Source organism: Lycium ferocissimum, unplaced genomic scaffold (genome assembly GCF_029784015.1).
Source record: "Lycium ferocissimum isolate CSIRO_LF1 unplaced genomic scaffold, AGI_CSIRO_Lferr_CH_V1 ctg6506, whole genome shotgun sequence".
Taxonomy (NCBI): domain Eukaryota; kingdom Viridiplantae; phylum Streptophyta; class Magnoliopsida; order Solanales; family Solanaceae; genus Lycium; species Lycium ferocissimum.
In genome coordinates, this window is record NW_026726385.1 from 13,270 (window position 1) to 31,119 (window position 17,850).

General features: G+C 35.2%; 4 protein-coding genes and 1 long non-coding RNA gene across 7 annotated transcripts; 3 read left to right on the forward strand and 2 right to left on the reverse strand.

Moving 5' to 3' along the window:
- Positions 1-572: 572 nt before the first annotated feature.
- LOC132045327 (uncharacterized) lies at positions 573-1,189 on the reverse strand. Its single transcript, XR_009412398.1, has 2 exons — positions 1,059-1,189; positions 573-911 (listed from the first exon to the last, which is right to left on the reverse strand). It is a non-coding gene; the product is annotated as an uncharacterized LOC132045327 (long non-coding RNA).
- Positions 573-2,025, forward strand: LOC132045326 (uncharacterized). Its single transcript, XM_059435878.1, has 2 exons — positions 573-712; positions 826-2,025. The coding sequence occupies exons 1-2, from the start codon at positions 647-649 to the stop codon at positions 1,630-1,632; spliced, it is 873 nt and encodes a 290-aa protein (XP_059291861.1). The 5' UTR covers positions 573-646; the 3' UTR covers positions 1,633-2,025.
- A 462-nt stretch (positions 2,026-2,487) lies between these two features.
- On the forward strand, positions 2,488-3,930 carry LOC132045328 (protein HYPER-SENSITIVITY-RELATED 4-like). Its single transcript, XM_059435879.1, has one exon. The coding sequence runs from the start codon at positions 2,697-2,699 to the stop codon at positions 3,327-3,329; it is 633 nt and encodes a 210-aa protein (XP_059291862.1). The 5' UTR covers positions 2,488-2,696; the 3' UTR covers positions 3,330-3,930.
- A 36-nt stretch (positions 3,931-3,966) lies between these two features.
- Positions 3,967-5,142, forward strand: LOC132045329 (protein HYPER-SENSITIVITY-RELATED 4-like). The gene has a single exon (XM_059435880.1). The coding sequence runs from the start codon at positions 4,608-4,610 to the stop codon at positions 4,998-5,000; it is 393 nt and encodes a 130-aa protein (XP_059291863.1). The 5' UTR covers positions 3,967-4,607; the 3' UTR covers positions 5,001-5,142.
- An 898-nt stretch (positions 5,143-6,040) lies between these two features.
- LOC132045331 (U-box domain-containing protein 6-like) lies at positions 6,041-13,073 on the reverse strand. 3 transcript variants are annotated; one of them, XM_059435884.1, is made up of 8 exons: positions 12,912-13,073; positions 11,836-11,929; positions 10,921-11,106; positions 10,532-10,639; positions 10,124-10,186; positions 8,949-10,033; positions 6,389-7,533; positions 6,041-6,357 (listed from the first exon to the last, which is right to left on the reverse strand). In XM_059435884.1, exons 2-7 carry the CDS (start codon positions 11,899-11,901, stop codon positions 6,741-6,743), a joined length of 2,301 nt encoding a protein of 766 aa, XP_059291867.1. In that variant the 5' UTR covers positions 11,902-11,929; positions 12,912-13,073; the 3' UTR covers positions 6,041-6,357; positions 6,389-6,740. The 3 variants fall into 3 exon arrangements, with proteins under 3 accessions (XP_059291867.1, XP_059291866.1, XP_059291865.1); XM_059435883.1 differs by having other exon boundaries at positions 6,389-6,642; positions 6,720-7,533; positions 8,949-10,186; XM_059435882.1 differs by having other exon boundaries at positions 8,949-10,186.
- Positions 13,074-17,850: the final 4,777 nt, after the last annotated feature.

Consider the following 17,850-nt stretch of genomic DNA (forward strand, 5'->3'; position numbering starts at 1 on the left):
TAGCTCCAAACGAATTAGAATTAAAACAATGTTGAGTCTAATTGAAAAGCCATCTTGAAAAAGAATTCCATCTTTGGACAATTATATCCACTATTATACAAATATTTAAGGGCATAAAAGTCGATCAATATTTAGAGGATATTTTCGTCGTTTAACATTTTGCGAAAATTATTCGTGCTTTTAATATATGTAGATAGATATGATAAACAATCATATTGTCATTCCAATGACTCATAGGGCTCGTAACAACTGACTTTGAATGTGTGCTCGTGTCAAACTATCTTCAATCTCTTTCTCTAAAGCTAACAATTTTTGTTTCTTTCCTTCTTGTTGGACCCAAGTAGAAGGATTTTAATCATCAATGATCCACCAAATTAGGCAAATTAAATTACATAAAATAAAACAATAGAGGAAGAGTAGGAAATTGCGACAAATATTCAGATGGTTATTATAACTAAATGTTGGGACTCTTAACCGTAGAATTGCTACAACTGATGCCAACCTACAACTCACAACTAGATTCAACCAATTCCTCCAAGATCTATCTTCATTTCTTCTACAACTCTTTTCTAAAGTATTCATAATTTTAATTCACCAAAAAAAAAAAAAAAAAAAAAAAAAAAAAACACAAAAGTAACGTGTAACCATGAAAATTCTCAATTTTGTTTGGAGGATTGCTGAAAGAATTGTCCATTATACACTTGCGTCCAAGGTACATACTGTGATATGCATCTCTTTTCACAAATCTTGGCTATTTCATTCTTTTATTCTCAATTTAGCCATGTCCAAAATCACTTAAAACCTCTTTTAATTTCAAAATTTCAGGGATCAAATTCAGCAAGCAGAAAAATGCCAAGACGCCGTCCATTATACACTTGTGTAGCTTCCATATTTGCTATAATCGACATTGCCTGCAGAAAAGTAGAGGATTTTAATGGACCTATTGGATCAATAATAAATAAAATCGCGATAGGTATGAGTTATATAATGCCAATTTTATACACCATGCAGTTTCAATGGCTATCCGTCCTCTCGTTCGTAGACAATTGCATACTTACGTCAGAAATTGTGATAGAAAAGTTGTTTCCACCGTCATCCAGATTGTTTGATAAGATTGATGAGATAGCTTATGTAGCAGAAAACCTACCCGGAAAATTTGACGATATCGTGGAAAAATTGCCTATGATTATTCATCAGGTGCCATTTCTTGATTGGGCATTGGTTCATCTTATAGCCTGGTTGAATTTCTGGATTTCGTGTTTGACTCGTTGGGGATCCAATAATGCTCGGGAGAAAGATATAACCATCGATGTTGATCACAATGATCAATATCTCGAACAAGAACAAGTCATGGCAAATGAAAAATCGGAATGTGGCCAGGTGGATGAGAAAAAGATTGTTGGATCAGAAATTCAAGCAGTTGAAGAAGCAATAAGTCCGGCAAGTTCATCAACTTGTGATCCATTTGAGGACGCGGTTTCATCTCCAATATTTGATTCTCATGAAGATGTAATCAAATCAATTGGAATTCGAATGACTAATAATAAAGGCGATGTTGGCAAGTGTAGCTACAAGGAGATGCTAGAGAAAGGATCTGAAGAAAAGAAAGAGGAGAATGTGAGCATAGTTTAGTGAAGAAAAAGGTAGAAGATGAAAGCAGCATTAGTAATGGGGACAAGATGGAAAATCCAAAATTGCATCTTTTTGACACAAAGCTGGCACATGAAATGAATGAATATTGCAGAGATAATCTAATTTCAGTTTCAGTAGCATAGATATGTATAATCAAGAAGAAATTATTGTAAGCCAAGCCAATTTTGAAGGAGAATAGGCTTGTTCACTAGTGTAATCAGGATAAAGGTAGTTCTCAAGGTAGAGTTAATAATTTCCGCTTTATTGTTCGGCTTGTGAAGAAGAGGAAACGGGTGTTTTGTTTTTCCAATGAGACAATTTCTTTGAAAGCGAGGAGTACACTTTCTCTCTGTTTCTTGCTATGATCATCTAAATATTATTGATTAAACAGGATAATCAACTAAAACAATTGCAAGAGATGTACTAGCCTATTTGGCCACGGTTCTAAGAAGCCAATAGTGCTTATTTTCTTTTAAAAAAAATATTTTTTTAAAAGGTTGAGGTGTTTTCAAGCTTTAAGAGAAAAAATAAACACAAGTGAGTTTTGAATAGTCTTTAATTTGTTTTTTTGTTAAAAAAAAAAATTTTTCTTCAAAGCACCTTTGGAATATCAGCTATAATATTGACAAGCAATTTTTTCAAATAATTTAGCCAAATATAAACTGTTACTCTTCAAAAGTACTCTTTCAAGAAGTATTTCTCACAAAAATACTTTTCAAAATAAACAGATTTGATGCTTGGTCAAACAAGTTCACTGGGAAACTTGATTCATTTAATTCTCCTCTTTTCTTCAACTATATCCTTTCCAAGAATTGCTCAAGAAGTTGCGTCCATTGACATATTTGACCTTGTCCATGCTCCCCTTCTTCTGAAACAAGCTAATGTCCCCTTCACATTGACTAGTATGCCTCTGAAACAAAATATCAATTAGCTTCTGCTAAAAGTTTGCAATTTTAGCTGGATATAAAAGCCTTGTTTTGGTAACTACTTGAAGCCATGCAGACAGAATAAACCCTCTTATTCCTACTTCCCTGTTAAACCAATCAAAGTTGAATCCAAACAACATGTTTTCTCTTTCAAGAATGCCTTCAACTACAGCAGTGTTATCAGCATACACCACTGTGACTGCCTCAGCAGTATTAATAAGAATTTTACTATATGAAGTTCAAAATATGACCAATCAGCTCTTACCAAGAAACCTGCAAGAGAAATTTTTCTCAAAAATTGGATATTTTGTGGGAAACCTCTCTTCCCAAATGTGTCTTATCATTGAGGAAAACAATGGCCTTATCCTCAATGAAGTCTTTGAAGCTTCTAAATTGTACTTAGGCACTATACAAATCAGCCCTTCAACTCAAAGGCTCAAAATTGCCAAGGCCGAAAAGGAAAAGAAATTTTCAATCAGTATCAACAAGGATGAGAAAATCTTAGACACTTTTGAAGGTATACAACTCATTTGGGAATTGAAAATTGTTGAAACTCAAAGGACTACTTTTGATTATGAAGGCGGAGGCTTCTCCTCAGAAAACATGGAACGAAAATCGTTTGAACTTAGTTTCAACAAGGAGTACAAGGAAATGGTCTTGAACTCCTATTTGCCATTCATTCTCGAAAGATCAAAAGCTATAAAAGAAGAGAACAAGATGGCAATGTTACAATTTATTTTCCTTCTACTTTATGATTTGCATAAATGGTAGAATATTTACTTTCATTTGACTCTATAACAGGTAATGCTCTCCACATTAGGGAGCTACGGGGAGGGTGTCTATCTTGACCATCCATCTACATTTGAGACACTAGCAATGGATCCCAAGCTCAAGAAAGAGCTCGTGGATGACTTAGATAGATTTGTTAAAAGAAGAGATAATTATCGGAGAGTTGGCAAGGCTTGGAAACGCGGTTATTTGTTGTATGGACCTCCAGGAACAGGCAAACCTAGCTTGATTGCAGCCATGGCTAATTAGCTTAAATTTGACATTTATGATATGGAGCTTTCTGGTCTTCAAAGCAATGCTGATCTCAGAAGACAGTTAGTTTATACCAAGAACAAATCAATTCTTGTGATCGAGGACATTGATTGCAGTATTGAACTGCGGAACAGAAATGATGCAGCATATAAGCAGAGTGAAAGCCAGGTACCAAAACAGTACTTTAACTTATATATACACGGGAACTGCAAAGAATTTTTATGCTATTGCTGTAGGTTAACTGCTTTATTTTCTAAGTTACTAATTTTGACATATTGTAGTAAGTTAACCACCTTACCTTTTTAGGTCACTAATTCACTTATTATGCACGGTTACTGTACTTATTTTTTAGATGAATTTATATGGTAGAAGTTAAATTAGCTAACAAAACAAAAACATGCCCAGTCTATTGCCACAAGTGGGGTCTGGGGAGGGTTGGGTGTACGCAGACCTTACCCTACCTTTATGAGTAGAGAGGTTGTTTCCGATAGACCATCGGCTCAAGAAAATCATTTTTCAGAAAATGGTTTCAAAGAAATGCCAGAGTAAAAGCCATGATGTAAATATTGAAGAAAGAAAAGTACTTAAATTACAAATATTAAAGGTAACCAAAGTAAAAAGAAGCAATAATAGTGTAATAAAATTGAAACATAAGACAATGCTAGCATAATAGTAATAGTATTGGTAAGGGAACAAATAGATGTTCCAGACTAGTACCCTGCTCTACCACTGTCAAGAGAAAAAACACTCTACTATCTACTAACCGTCTACCCTAATCCTCGACCTCCATGCTCTCCTTTCTAGGGTCATGTAGATTCTGGTATATATCCAACATAATGTAGAGTGATTACCAGCCTTCCTATTTTTCTTAATCATGGACAGGTAACATTATCTGGATTGCTAAATTTCATTGACGGGCTGTGGTCAAGTTGTGGAGACTAGAGGATAATTGTCCTCACCACCAACTACAAAGAAAGATTAGGCCCTGCATTGTTAAGACCAGGAAGGATGGACATGCAAATCCACATGTCCTACTGCACTCCTAGTGGATTCAGGATCCTTGTCTACAACTACCTAGGCCTCAAGAATCATCACAAATTCGGCGAAGTCGATGAGCTTATAATAGAGGTGAATGTGACACCAGCTGAGATAGCAGAAGAACTTATGAAGAGTGATGAAGCTGATATTGCCCTTGAAGGACTCATTAAGTTCCTCCACAAGAAGAAATTGGACTGTGAGGAGACAAATGTAGGAAAGGATGAGGTTAATGAGAAAGGAAATGAAATGGAGAAAGTGAAAGAAGAAGTAGAGATGAGAGTGATGAGGAAATGCGGGGGGAAGACAAGGAAGAGAGGAAAAAGCAGGAGTCAAAAGTTTTCTGATATTGTTCTTGATATGTGAGTATCCAATAATATGTATGGTCACATTAGCAATCTAAAGTAGATGATCTGTTTTTGGCATTTTGTTAGTCGTTTGCAATTTCCCATTTGTGGGACACTGGGTATGTTGTTATCTTTTGTATGTTGTGCAAAAATAAAGTTATCTTAAATGGAGGATCTGCATTTTGTTAAAACATTTGTACTACTCCCTCCGTTGACTTAAGATTTAATAAATGAAGTATGTATTTGTCATAATACCCATATTAATTGGTGTATAGTCACATTGAACTTAGAGAATGGTTTGGAAATGAGTAACTAATGTTAAGGGTAAAACAAGAAAGAAAAGCTTGTCTTTTCTTGATATGCTAAAGTGAACAAGTAAAAGTGAAAATTCATTTTTAATATAGTGGACAATTAAAAGTTAACGGAGGGAGTATATCCATTCCAAAAGATGAATGAATTTATGACCGTCAAAATATTATAAGGAAATTTATGTTGTATGCAGCGAGAATGGAGAATTCAGAAAGAATTTATAAAATGGAAATGGGTCAAAATACATTTAATGTTTATGATTTGTCTCATATTTGTCCTTCCCTAACATATTGGCTCATAAAATGTCTCTAAAGTTACCTTTTGTCGCAAATATAACCCTGAACAATTAAAAAGGACTAATATACCTTTAAATGATTTCAACCGTTAGTGCAAGGGCATATTTAGACCTTTTCAATTGTCAAGGAGTATATTTAAAACAAAATAAATATTAGCACCATTTATGAGCCGATAGGCTAACGAAGAGCAAATATGAGACAAATTACAAACTTTAAGGGCATTTTTAATCCTTTTCCATTAATAAATTTTGTAATCAGTGCAATTGATCCTAATGTGACAAAAATTGCTGAAATAAAGGAATTCAGAATTGGAACAATCAGGCGAATATCAAGAGGGCATACTACTAGAACAACAAATAAACAATATCTACACAATCAGGTCACTTAACAGGTAATTACCGACAAATTCATTGATACGCATTAATTGATAATTTGATAAAAATAATACTCCAGCTAACTTATAAAATTCACTAGTAGCATAAAAAAAATCCTTACACTTAGTTTACATAACTTAAATCCATATAAAATAGTACGAGAAAATAATTCACAATGCTCAGTTTCTTTCATTTAGGCTAGGTAAAGATACATATACTTCCAAAAAATAAGAGCAAATATGAAAATCCTAGAGCTGCTATATTTAGTGTGAAAGGTCGAGCTAAAGCATTAAACTCTGGAAACTAGAGAACTTGATATCCCACTAGCTATACGAAAGGTCGAGGAGAACCAAAGCAGAAAAATTCAAGGCCTGTACATCTCTTCCACCAAGACTACCTAGGTTGTACATCTCTTCCACCAAGACTACCTAGGTCATGCCCATTGGGACAGGAAATTTACAAACTACAATAATGACTACTGTCCTAGCATCCCGCGTTAGGTGGTCAGAGAAGGGTCGCCCCCCAAGGGATGTGATGTAAACAGCCTACTCTAATGCAAGCATTAGTGACTGCTTCCGCAGCTCAAACCTGTTACCGAACACTCGGCAACCCGATGCACAAAGCATCCCGCGTTAGCAGGGTCCGGAAAGGGCCACACCCCAAGGGATGTGACGTAGACAACCTACCCTAATGCAAGAATTAGTGGCTGTTTCCACGGCTCGAATCTGTAACCTTTAAGTCGCATGGAGATAACTTTACCGTTGCGACAAGGCTTACTGTCTAACACTGGTTAACAGAAAAACTCTTGTTCTTCCACAAAAAATTCCAAGCTTTCCCTAACTTTTTCCGTGAAGTCGACTTGCTTAAGGGCTTTGAATCTTGAGGAGGCATGGGCTGATGAGTCTCACTATCTTCAGTGGGTTGCCACGCCTGAACTAGCGAAAGTTCACCCTGTCTCTGCTCACGAAATAACGCCAAAAGCTTCTGAGCTTTCTGTTTTCCTCTTGTAGTCCCATTTACCGATATCGATACAAGAGAAGGTATTACTCCCTCTTGAAGAACCCTTTGACTGCATTTTTCATTTCCATTGCACAATATTAACAGACAAGCAGCAGCTTGCTCCTGCTCTAACGGTTCCCCAACGTCCAAAACGGTTGCAAGCTCACTAACAAGGCCAGGAGATGACATGATTTCATCCCTTGCAGATTTACTTGTACTTAAGTTTATAAGAACTGCTATGCATTTTTCTGTCGAGATATGGTCTTCCGAATTCATCATAAGAGTTTCGAGGCCATCGATAATGCCAGCTGATACGAGGTGGTGTATATTAGTTGGATGACTGGAGAGATTGAAAAGGGCAAGGAGCGAATCCAGCTTACACTGTGGATCAGTCTCATGGTGAAGGACCCCAATCAAGAATGGAACAGCTTCACCAGATCCAATAACGGGTTTGGCTTCCTCGAGGTAAGAAAGGTTCAGGTAAAGGGCTGTTGCTGCACTGGCTGAAGTAGAATTAGCAATCATATTTCCTATCAACGGGAGTAATCCTGCTGCCATCATCATTTCCTTGTTCCTGAAGATGAAGATCATATCAGAAATTTTGGCGCTTCATAGCTAGGAGTGGCAAACGGGCGGGTTGAATCGGATATGGGCGGCTCAGAAACAGGTTAAACAAAAACGGATAAAACACCTGTTCGCCCATATTTAACACGGGTAAGAAATGGGTTAACTGGCGGATTGTATGGATTTCCATATTATCCAAGGTTTCGGGAATAGTCAAGTGAGAATACAAGCTAAAAGCCAAAATAAGCTTAAACTTCCAGAAACAAGAACTCATGAAAAATAACAAGCTGACAAATGGGTATTGATTATATGGATATCCATATTATCCATCTAGATATCCATTTTTTAGTGGATAATATCCATATTTGATCCATTTTTAAATGGTCAGTTATCGTTGGATTGGATGTTTACTTGTTCTTTTTAGCCATTTTTCCAGCCCTATTCACAGCAAATGCATAGGAAACCCAAAGGGCAAGTCAATTTTAATATACCATTTCAATCAAGCACAGAGGTCATTTTCTATATCTACGATCAAGAAATTTCTTCGTCTAGAAAAGGTTTAGCAGTATACAGGTACTGAAATAAGTGATGGAATAGAATAGTAAAAGCAGTTGATGAATGCCAAAGGATACGAAAGAAAGTCCTGCTAAGCAGAGATTCATTTTGAATATCCAGAGTACATATAATTTAGTGCCATGCAACTCCCTCCTTTTCTCTATCTTCATACATCCACCGGGCTAATAGTGATCAATAAGCCTTTAAACACAATATTAGACTAGGTATTGAAAGTAAATCCTAAAGCCAATTACTATGAAGATGGTAACTATGAGGTACTTTTTCTTATATGTTGTACAAGAGTGCCAGAGAAGAAACTATGAGCAGGAACACTATTTTTTTTTTTTTTTTGGATAAACCGTGGTAGGAAATATTATTCAAGGTTAGTACAAGCAAACACAGGATTAATAATAAAGAGTTGACAAGAGGGGGTTGCTCAGATGGTAAGCACCCTCCACCTCCAGTCTGAAGGTTGTGGGTTCGAGTCACCAAGGGAGCAAAAGAGGGGAGCTCTTGGGAGGGGTAAAATAAAATAACAATAATAATAACAAAGAGTTCAATGCAAAAGACCGGAAACCATTATGAACAGAGAACTTCATTTATCTATAAACATGCATATAAGGCTGGAAGTACACCACTATGTACAGCTGAAAACTCAATTTATCTTGAAACATGCATATAATGCTCGAAATACCCTTTGAGCCAGTGAGACAAATTCTTCTCTAAACAATTAGAGACATGAAAACATTTGCACCTTGAGGTGCTGAAAACAATAAGTTCATCTTGAAGGCAGATATACTATTCTAGAAATTCGGTATTACGAATAAATCATCGGACTCTAAAAGCATAATAAAATACAGTATACCAGACCTGTTATTATTCACACCAAGGTTGAAGAGGGTCATGGCTCCAATTTCCTGAGCAATCTCATCCCTAGTGTGCAAAGCACAATTCAAAAACCATAGTAATGCTTCAATAAAGCCATTGGCCCCCATATACATCCTGACTTCTTCATCATCCTTTAGCAGATGCCGAATCTCTTCGACCACTTTGCACTTTTTCCACAAATCATCCTCTTCGTCTAAAATGCGTAAAAACTCTTCATATATATCAAAAGAATTGACCTGAAACCTGTCTTCAATCGCAGCTTCGCCATCTTCATTCCTTTGGGCCTCTTTATTAAGGCCATCATCGTCGGCTGGCATGGATTCATCTACTTCCTTTCCTTCAGCCTCCTCCATAGTGCTACTCTCTTCCGAAGGACCAACTTTAACGCCTTTGAACTTGCATGACACAATGCTTTCCATAGAGTTGGAGTTAAAAGACTCACTTTCAGGCAATACAAGTCTACAGTAGTTGAGATCGAGGGACTCTGGCGGACCCTCAGGAATAGAGATCCCATTCTGTTCACACCAACTAGCAACCAGACCCTTGACACAGTAATTAGGAGTTAAACCAAGATGAGGAAGTTCTTGTTGAGTCTTTGGACATGAGTTATGCCCGTCACTGAACCACCTTTCAATGAAAATCCTTTCATACGTTTGCCCAGAAGCTATTATCACAGGATCGTACATTAGCTGCAACGATATTGGACACCTCAATTCTTCTGGAGGGACAGGCATCTGATCTGACCTCCCAAAGTTTGGATTGAAATTGAAAGAACTGAGCTTTGAAAGTTGCTGGTCAAAAGCATTAATATTGGTTCCAGGTCCAATACTTCCCTCAAGAGATCCCTGAACTGTGGGTGAGCAAGGTGTTGAACCCTGTGAATCATTGTCATCTGACAATTCAGATCTGAAGAACTTTGAGTACTTCTCCATCAGATGCAAAAGATAAGAAACAATTGACTCTTTCTTTTTGTCCTCTTCTGTCCTCGCCCTTTCAATGAGCTTCTTCAAAGCCCTTCTTTCTCTAAGTGCTGCTCTCGAAGAAGTTATACCAAGTCTTGAAGCTGCCTGGTGAAAACATTCGAGTTCGTCATGGTCATTATGATTTCTGTTAAATTTTCTCCCTTGCTGAAGCAAAGCAATTATTTCATCACTAACTTGCTTCTCCACTGGATCGAGTGAGAACTCAAACTCCTGAAGTTCATTTAGGATTTCAGATATCTGAAACAAAGAGAGATTTCTATCAGAATCAAAATGAGAAATGCCAACTGACGCCCCTAAGAAATCTAACGCTTCTTGCAATTTACCAAAGACCCTAAACACTATAAATCAAAGTACTTCATTTTTCTCCTCTTTCTTTTTGATAAGTAACAGTAAAATCATACTTATTAATTAACCACACCTCAATCCCAAGGATTTCTGAGAAAACTTCACTTCATGCGATTTTAGATCTACGTCAAATCAAAAAGGAAAATAAACCAATTGCCCCTTTTTCATCAAGAGCATATATTTAGTTCAGAAAGGAAGACACTACATAACAAACCAAGGAACTAAGAGAACTGTTACCTGACAGCCAATGGCTTGTGGAACAATGTCTTCAACCCGCCTTAGACTATCATTAAGAGCAAATCTTGCTCTCTCGAATTTTACAACAACAGAGTTCCCAGTTATTGCCTGACAATATTAACATCTAGATAAACAAACATTTGTGAAGAAAAGGGGGTGGGGGATCAGTCAATCTCATCAGTTGGTCAAAACTTAGTGTTAATGGATAGTCCACTTCCTCAACCAGTTAGGTAAGTCACAACCGAGAGCACGCAGACACATAGTAGCTCCCATTTTAAGACGCTAAATATTTGAGGTTGAAAAACATCACTAGCGACCCTGAGTGACAAAGATGCCGATTCATAATATGGAAAATCATATAGCTACAACATCAAAGGCTCGGTCATTACCAGGTAAAGTTTACTGCATTCAGCACAATGCTGAAGAATATTCTTTGTCTTTTCAAGGGCCATGTGCAAAGCACATAATGCCTGAATACCAGTCATGCTTCTTGGTCGTGCTGCTTCCAGTTCAGGAAAGATTTCCAGGACTTTCCCATAAATTGCAGAAATACTCTTACACATTCCTCCATGCAACTGCAATAACAACCATAACTTCATTGTTCAGGGAACAAACAAACATTGAGCAAACCTAAGTGAGATCCAACTAATGCAAACTTATAAGATCAAAAAGAACTGTCATAAAACCCAACAAGTCAACTACTTCTTGCCAGACAAAAAATAGATAAGAAGAAGAGAAGTTTATTAAACAGAAAAAATCACAACTTAGGGTATGCTCGGTATGGAGGAAAACATTTTCTATCCAATTTTCCCATGTTCAGTTGGTCAATTTTTGGAAAACATTTTCTCTAGGAAAACAAGTCACTTAAAAATGAGGAAATGACTTCCCTAGTGGAAGAAGAGAAAACAAGTTCCACCAGTGGCATTCAACATCGATTGTGTCCTCCCCACTCTCCAACGCACCTCATCTTCACCCCCACCCCCGTAGCCCCATCCCCACCACCATACACCCCTACCCGTAGCCCCACCTCCCATAGTATTTGCCTAGATTATATACAAATGCTTTTGGGATAATATTTTCGCTTACATATCCAACACAAAAAAAAAGTAAGAAACCCACTTATTTTCTTGGAAATCAAATATTTTCCTTCATACCGAACACACCCCTAGTCTACAAATTATTCTATATTACAGGTCGACTGACTTAACTCAGATAAAATAGATTTGGAAGTGAAAAAGAGCATGTTCAGCCAAAATTCAGACCACTAATATCTAGCAACTTGCAATAATAAGTTTTTAAGCTACCTTAGGCTCGCCGATGGATAATATGTTTTCCTCAATCTCAGTATTCTCCATCATTTCATTCAACATGGAATAGAGTAACACAACTTCAAATCACCTGTGTGCATGAACCAAATCAAACATAATAAGAGCAAGAGGCCAGCAATAGGAGGCGAAAACGAATGCAAACAGTTATCAATGCTTTGATGATATCCAGAGCAAAGTCTGGCAACTTGGACTACCAAAACAAAAAGTCAGGCAAAAGGGACTATCAAAATAAACAGTAGGGGTCGTTTGGTTGCTAGTTAGGAGCTACGTTATTTATGCATTAAATCCTGCATAAGTAGTACCATGTTTGGTAGCATTCTGTTGCTATGTATAAAATTCAACACATCTAATACAGTGTCTGGTTTGCAATATAGTATTAATTTACGAAGAAATCTATGTATTAATTTATGCAGGACAGAAGGTGGAATAACTAATACATGAATAAATAAACCCTGCATGAAATAATGCACAGATTCCCTCATAACTAATCTCTGCATTACTAACACCCGTATAACTCTAACCAGCAACCAAACGACCCCAAACTCAGCAAATATTAGGAAAAAGGACTAAACCAAAACTGAAATAACAGAAAAGTAGGACCAAAAACTTTAGCTGTAATAAAAAGAACCCTACAACTTCATCATTATAAAGTCATGAATCAGGGAATCAGCAGGTTATGATTCAAATAATTCGTTGAACATTGAAATTTTAGATTTTTGTAAACTAACAAAAAACAATTAAAAAAAAGAAAAAAAAAAGATACCCAATACATGTTATCCAGATACAAAAAATTAGAAACAAAGTTTTGAATCAGAAATGAGACTTATATTACACACACTTTACACAGTCCTTTTCAACTTCAACTGTAAATATTGTTTTTTTTTTTTTTTTTAAGTTCAACTAAATATTGTCCCAAACGCCTACTAAGATATATATGACACAACATATATGGATAACAATAACATGTGGATTTAATTCCATTAAAGCTATCAACAACTCATAGATATTAATTTTTAAAAGAAAAGACAGAAAGAATAAAAAGAGTGTAAAACCTCAACAGGGTTTGTGTATATAGTCGTGATTGTAAAGATTCAAAATTAAACTTGGGATATAGGAGCTTAGCAAGATGATGGAAAGGAAAAAAAAAAAAAAGAATGAATGTGAGAGGAGCAATTGGTGAGTATACAGTATACTTGTTTAGTGGAAAATGAGTGTCTAAATGGTAAGGGGAATATTTGAAATAATATTAAATTCTTGGTGCACTTTCGTAAATAGTAGAAGGGGAATATTTGAAATAATATTAAATTCTTGGTGCACTTTCGTAAATAGTAATTCTTCCGTCCAATAATAAGTATCACCTTAGCAAAAAATACACATATTAATAAATCAATAATACAATATGAAGTTTACTAAATTATCCCTATATAATAAAATAAACTATTTTTTTCTCTTGATTATAGCATGCATAAGTAGTAATCCTTTCAGTTTTTGTCTAAGGGTAGAGTTAAAAAAAACTAGTCAATTTATGTCTTGATTTCATAAGATAACACTTATTATGGAATAAATTTTTTAGCTAAGATGACACTTATTATGGGATGGAGGGAGTAGAAGTTAAGAAATCAAAAGTGGCTACCCCGACTGACAGTTGCCCTCTCCGAGTGTGTCGGTACTCTGTCATAGTTGTTCATTTCATTTTTTCATTTTTATCTTCATTAGCCATAATCATTAGTTTTAAAAGGCGTGGCGTTTTACATATGCCTCGACAGGGCGTAAGTCCCACGAGTATTTTATTTTTAATATTTTATAAATTAATAAAATAAACATATATATAAAAAATACATTAAAATTATTTTAAAAAATAATAAAATTAATAAAAAGAATGTATATATCTATTATTAACATGCTAACATATGCACGAACCATTTAAAAAAATCTTGAAAAAGTGAATGACATAAAGATGCATTGCACCAATAACATGACTATGATGAAACATAATTAGAGTTGTAAAAATGATACTCTATCCTAATAATTCAAAGATAAAAATGACAATAATATAAAGTTATTGTTTGAAAACCTAAAACTAAATAACAAATTAATACTCATTATAATACAAATAATGATGCATTGCAAAAGCGAATGACATAATACTCATTCACTTTTTTTAAAAAATGAACAGACTGCTAAAAAGATTTTGAAGAAAATAAATCATAAAGATGTAAAATGCAAGCATGGAAGCATAGTAAGAATTGGAGGACAAAATTCTTTGCTTTGTAGTTTGCACTTTGCATTCAAAGGTCTAACGTGTATTCGTTACTCCGCAAACAATAAAGAGAAAAGGTTATAAAATTAGGATAAACAATTAAAATTTTATTTTGACTTTTTGAGAATTTACTATGAGTTAACTTTTGGATATTTAACTTTTTTAAAAAAAAAGATTTATTAAGCAATTTTGGCTCAAATTTAAAAAAGTTCTCGAGGCTTACGCCCCAAACGAACGCCCAGAATGTTGGGGCTTAGGCATAGGCGAACGCCCAGAAAGTTGGGGCGTATGCCTCACGAGACTTGAGCCCCGCACGGACTGCTCGGGGAGTTTTTGGTAAGCCTCGCCCCGGGGCTCGCCCCAAAAATGCCTTTTAAAACACTGATTTGTGGAGTCGATTACTCAAGGGGTCACTTAACTATCTTATTTATAAACTAAGAAAGTAAAAAATAGTTTTCAAGTATATATAGTGGTATAATAATAAAATATTTGAGCACAGTTTCAAGCATATACAATGTATATTATAGAATATACCTCTATTTTAAACTTTTTTTTTTTATATTACGTGCATTTAATAAATATTTTAAAAGCTTTTATTGTCTTTCATTCTTAATTGCATAAATAGGATTTGAATTATTATTTTTTACTTGGGAGGCGGAGCAGGACATCCGGAACAGATATCTGCAGTTGTTTGAGACCCCAGGTGCAATTCTGGATTCATTTGAAAAGAACGTTATTTTTCGTGGGGGAGAATATAACAAGCATTTGTACTTTAAATTACGTTTTGATGCCTTGGACTATTGTTTTTACCTTTTGAGACTTAGCAGTGTGGTCCAGATTGATATCGCGATGAAGTCCCTCTAACTTATAAAAGCAGAGTTCAAACTTCCAACAGTATTTTAAGTCCAACTTTGGGGTTTTTAAGGAGTTAAGCTCTCAGATTTGGATCAAGGAAAGGACGATATTCTACCCCAAATTCAAGGTAATGATTCCTTGTACTGATTAAGAGTTTATATGTTAACTTCATCCACTTTTAACCATGAAATCAGGTTGACCAAGAGGCTTAAATTGAGAATTTTCGCCCAAATTATAGAAATAGAAAAATCTTCGATTTGACCTAAAAATGATATCAAAACAGGATTTTGATTATTGTATTGAATTCCTTAGTTTATGGTTAACATGTCCCTGTAATCAATTTCAAATTTCAGATTGTTGACCCTAGGGATGAGTTTGAGTTGATCAAGAGTTGACTTTTACCTCAAGGTATCCTAAAATTATGGGATTGATTTTTTAGACTAATTTGGACTCATTACTGATGAGTTTAAATAGATTGAGGCCGTCAGAGTTCGGCTGAGTAAATATCGACGATTCAAGTAAAGTTTGACTATCGAATTCCAAACAAGTAGGGTTTTAACTATTTAATTGCTTTCTTTTCCATAAAAATATGTTATATGTGTTTCTTATGTGCATTTCAACCACCTGGTTCATGTGGATGGGCGATCATGAGCTAGGTTGACTACTTTGAAGTATCTAGTCTAGACCACGAGGGTTGTATCACGTATTTTCACACTATTTAGTACTTTTAGTAGTTTTTGACATGTTGTGATACCTATTTAGCTGTTTAGCATGAATTATTGCTTAATTGAGCATCCACTATCTGGGTACGATGTCATAAATCTTAATAGTGGAGATAGTTGATACCGGTTAAGATGTGAGATTGATGCACTGCCCTAGGTGGGTCAGACAAGCGCCTATGCTCCGAAGATGAGTAAGAAATGACATGAGATTGATGCACTGCTCCAAGCGGGTCAGACAAGCAACCTATGCTTCATAGTACTTCTAGCAGATTGAATGTTATGTCTAGACACATTATCTGTATTCATAACTCCAGCTCAGTTGTTTTACTTGTATATTATTTTTATACTTGTACTGTTTTATTATGTTTGTATGCATTATCAACGATTTCTACAAACTTGCTCCAAGGTTAGGCTGGGAGGGCGAGTCTGTGATATTATTAGGTCTTTAGACTCACAGTTGTTGCGTGTGAGCAAATGTAGCAAGTGGAGGTCTTGTAGTTGATCAATTATTCCGGCGTTCATTCAATTCATGTCCAATTGAGGTGAGCCACCATTAGATCGTGGCAGTAACTTCTTCTTTTAGCAGTCTTTAGCACTTTCCTTTCGAGTTGCGTCTCGTTTTTGTATTCAGATTTAGTAGCTGCGTGACTTAGTCACTTTTTGGGTTGTATGAAGAAATTTTATACTTTACGTTGACGTTTCCACACTTTATATATATATTGAGACAGTTATTAGCAATTCTTCTTTCTTTAGTCTTTTTAATCGTAGGTTATATATCAAAGGGTTCACCTTATTGGTAGTAGCTCATTAGGTGTCCTATTGCGGTCCAGGTGTCAGATTTGAGTAGTGACACCCAGTACTAACACTATTCCTGACTGAGTTCCAAATTTGAGGGTCCAGCTTTATGGTGAGTCACTTTCCTTCTACCATAGTAGTCATGTCCTCTTTCCTTTTGTCATTTTATTATAACTAGTATGCGCACCCGCGCGATGCGCGGTCGTCAAAATTAAAAATTGTATTATTAAAAAAAGATTTATGCATTTAAAGGTAACGACATAATCATACATAAAACTTATACATATCCGCACGATGTACGATCATCATAATAAAAAAAATTGAATTTTTAAAAAAAGGTTTATGCATTTAAAGGTAAAGACATAAAGTCATACGAAAAACTTATGATTTATATGAAAACGTACTTAGTACAAATGAAATTATGTTTTTGAGTTGAGATGGTGTTCGCGCAAGTTTTACATAAAATCAGAGATGCATTAAATATGAAAACGTTGATTACGTATAAAACAAAGCAAGCATTCAAATTTCAATCAACATAGGCTCGTGAGGCCTCATGGGACTCTCATGAAGTACCTTACACTGGTTCAAGTTCCTACATTTCTACGTCTGTTCGATTACCTTTTATATTCATCTTTAATAATTCTGATTGACATAATCATGTTTTAGAAGAGGTGAAAAATATAAGTATTAAAAATTATTGCAAATGAATAGATCTAAGAATAGGGGTGGCTCAACGTAATTTGTGGCCAAAAGCCAAAACATAATAAGAGCCTTTAAGTTTATTAGTAAACTAACTTTTTCCTTAATAATTGTGTACTTTAAATTAAAACAATCAGTTCTAAAAATAAATAAAAAATACTAAAAAAGGCTTTTTTTCATTTTTTATTTTATCAATATCATCATCAAATTATTCATTTTTGTATATACATGTTTATTATGAAATTTGAGTTATTTATCTTAAAACCCTCTACCACATTTTTAAAAAATTTAATATCTTTTATTAATAATGCCTTTTATGATATATAATCATATATAAAACAATAATTTTGGGGCCCTCAATTTTGGGGGGCCTAAGGCAATTGCCTTAGTTGCCTCCCTATTGAGCCGGCACTGTCTAAGAATAGGATGAATGACTGAATTCTTTTTTACTCACATTATATGAGATTTTGAGAAATTGATGTGAATGTTTGGCATGTCATTCTAAAAGAGAGTCATTCAAACAGCTCTGCAAATTTACTGTTCTTGAACCATATACTTATAATTAAGTAAAATATATAGAGATTAAAAAAGCATAAAACATTGAAGCTTGAATGACATTGTACCTTGATTGGGTTTTAATGGTCTGAAATGATAACTTAA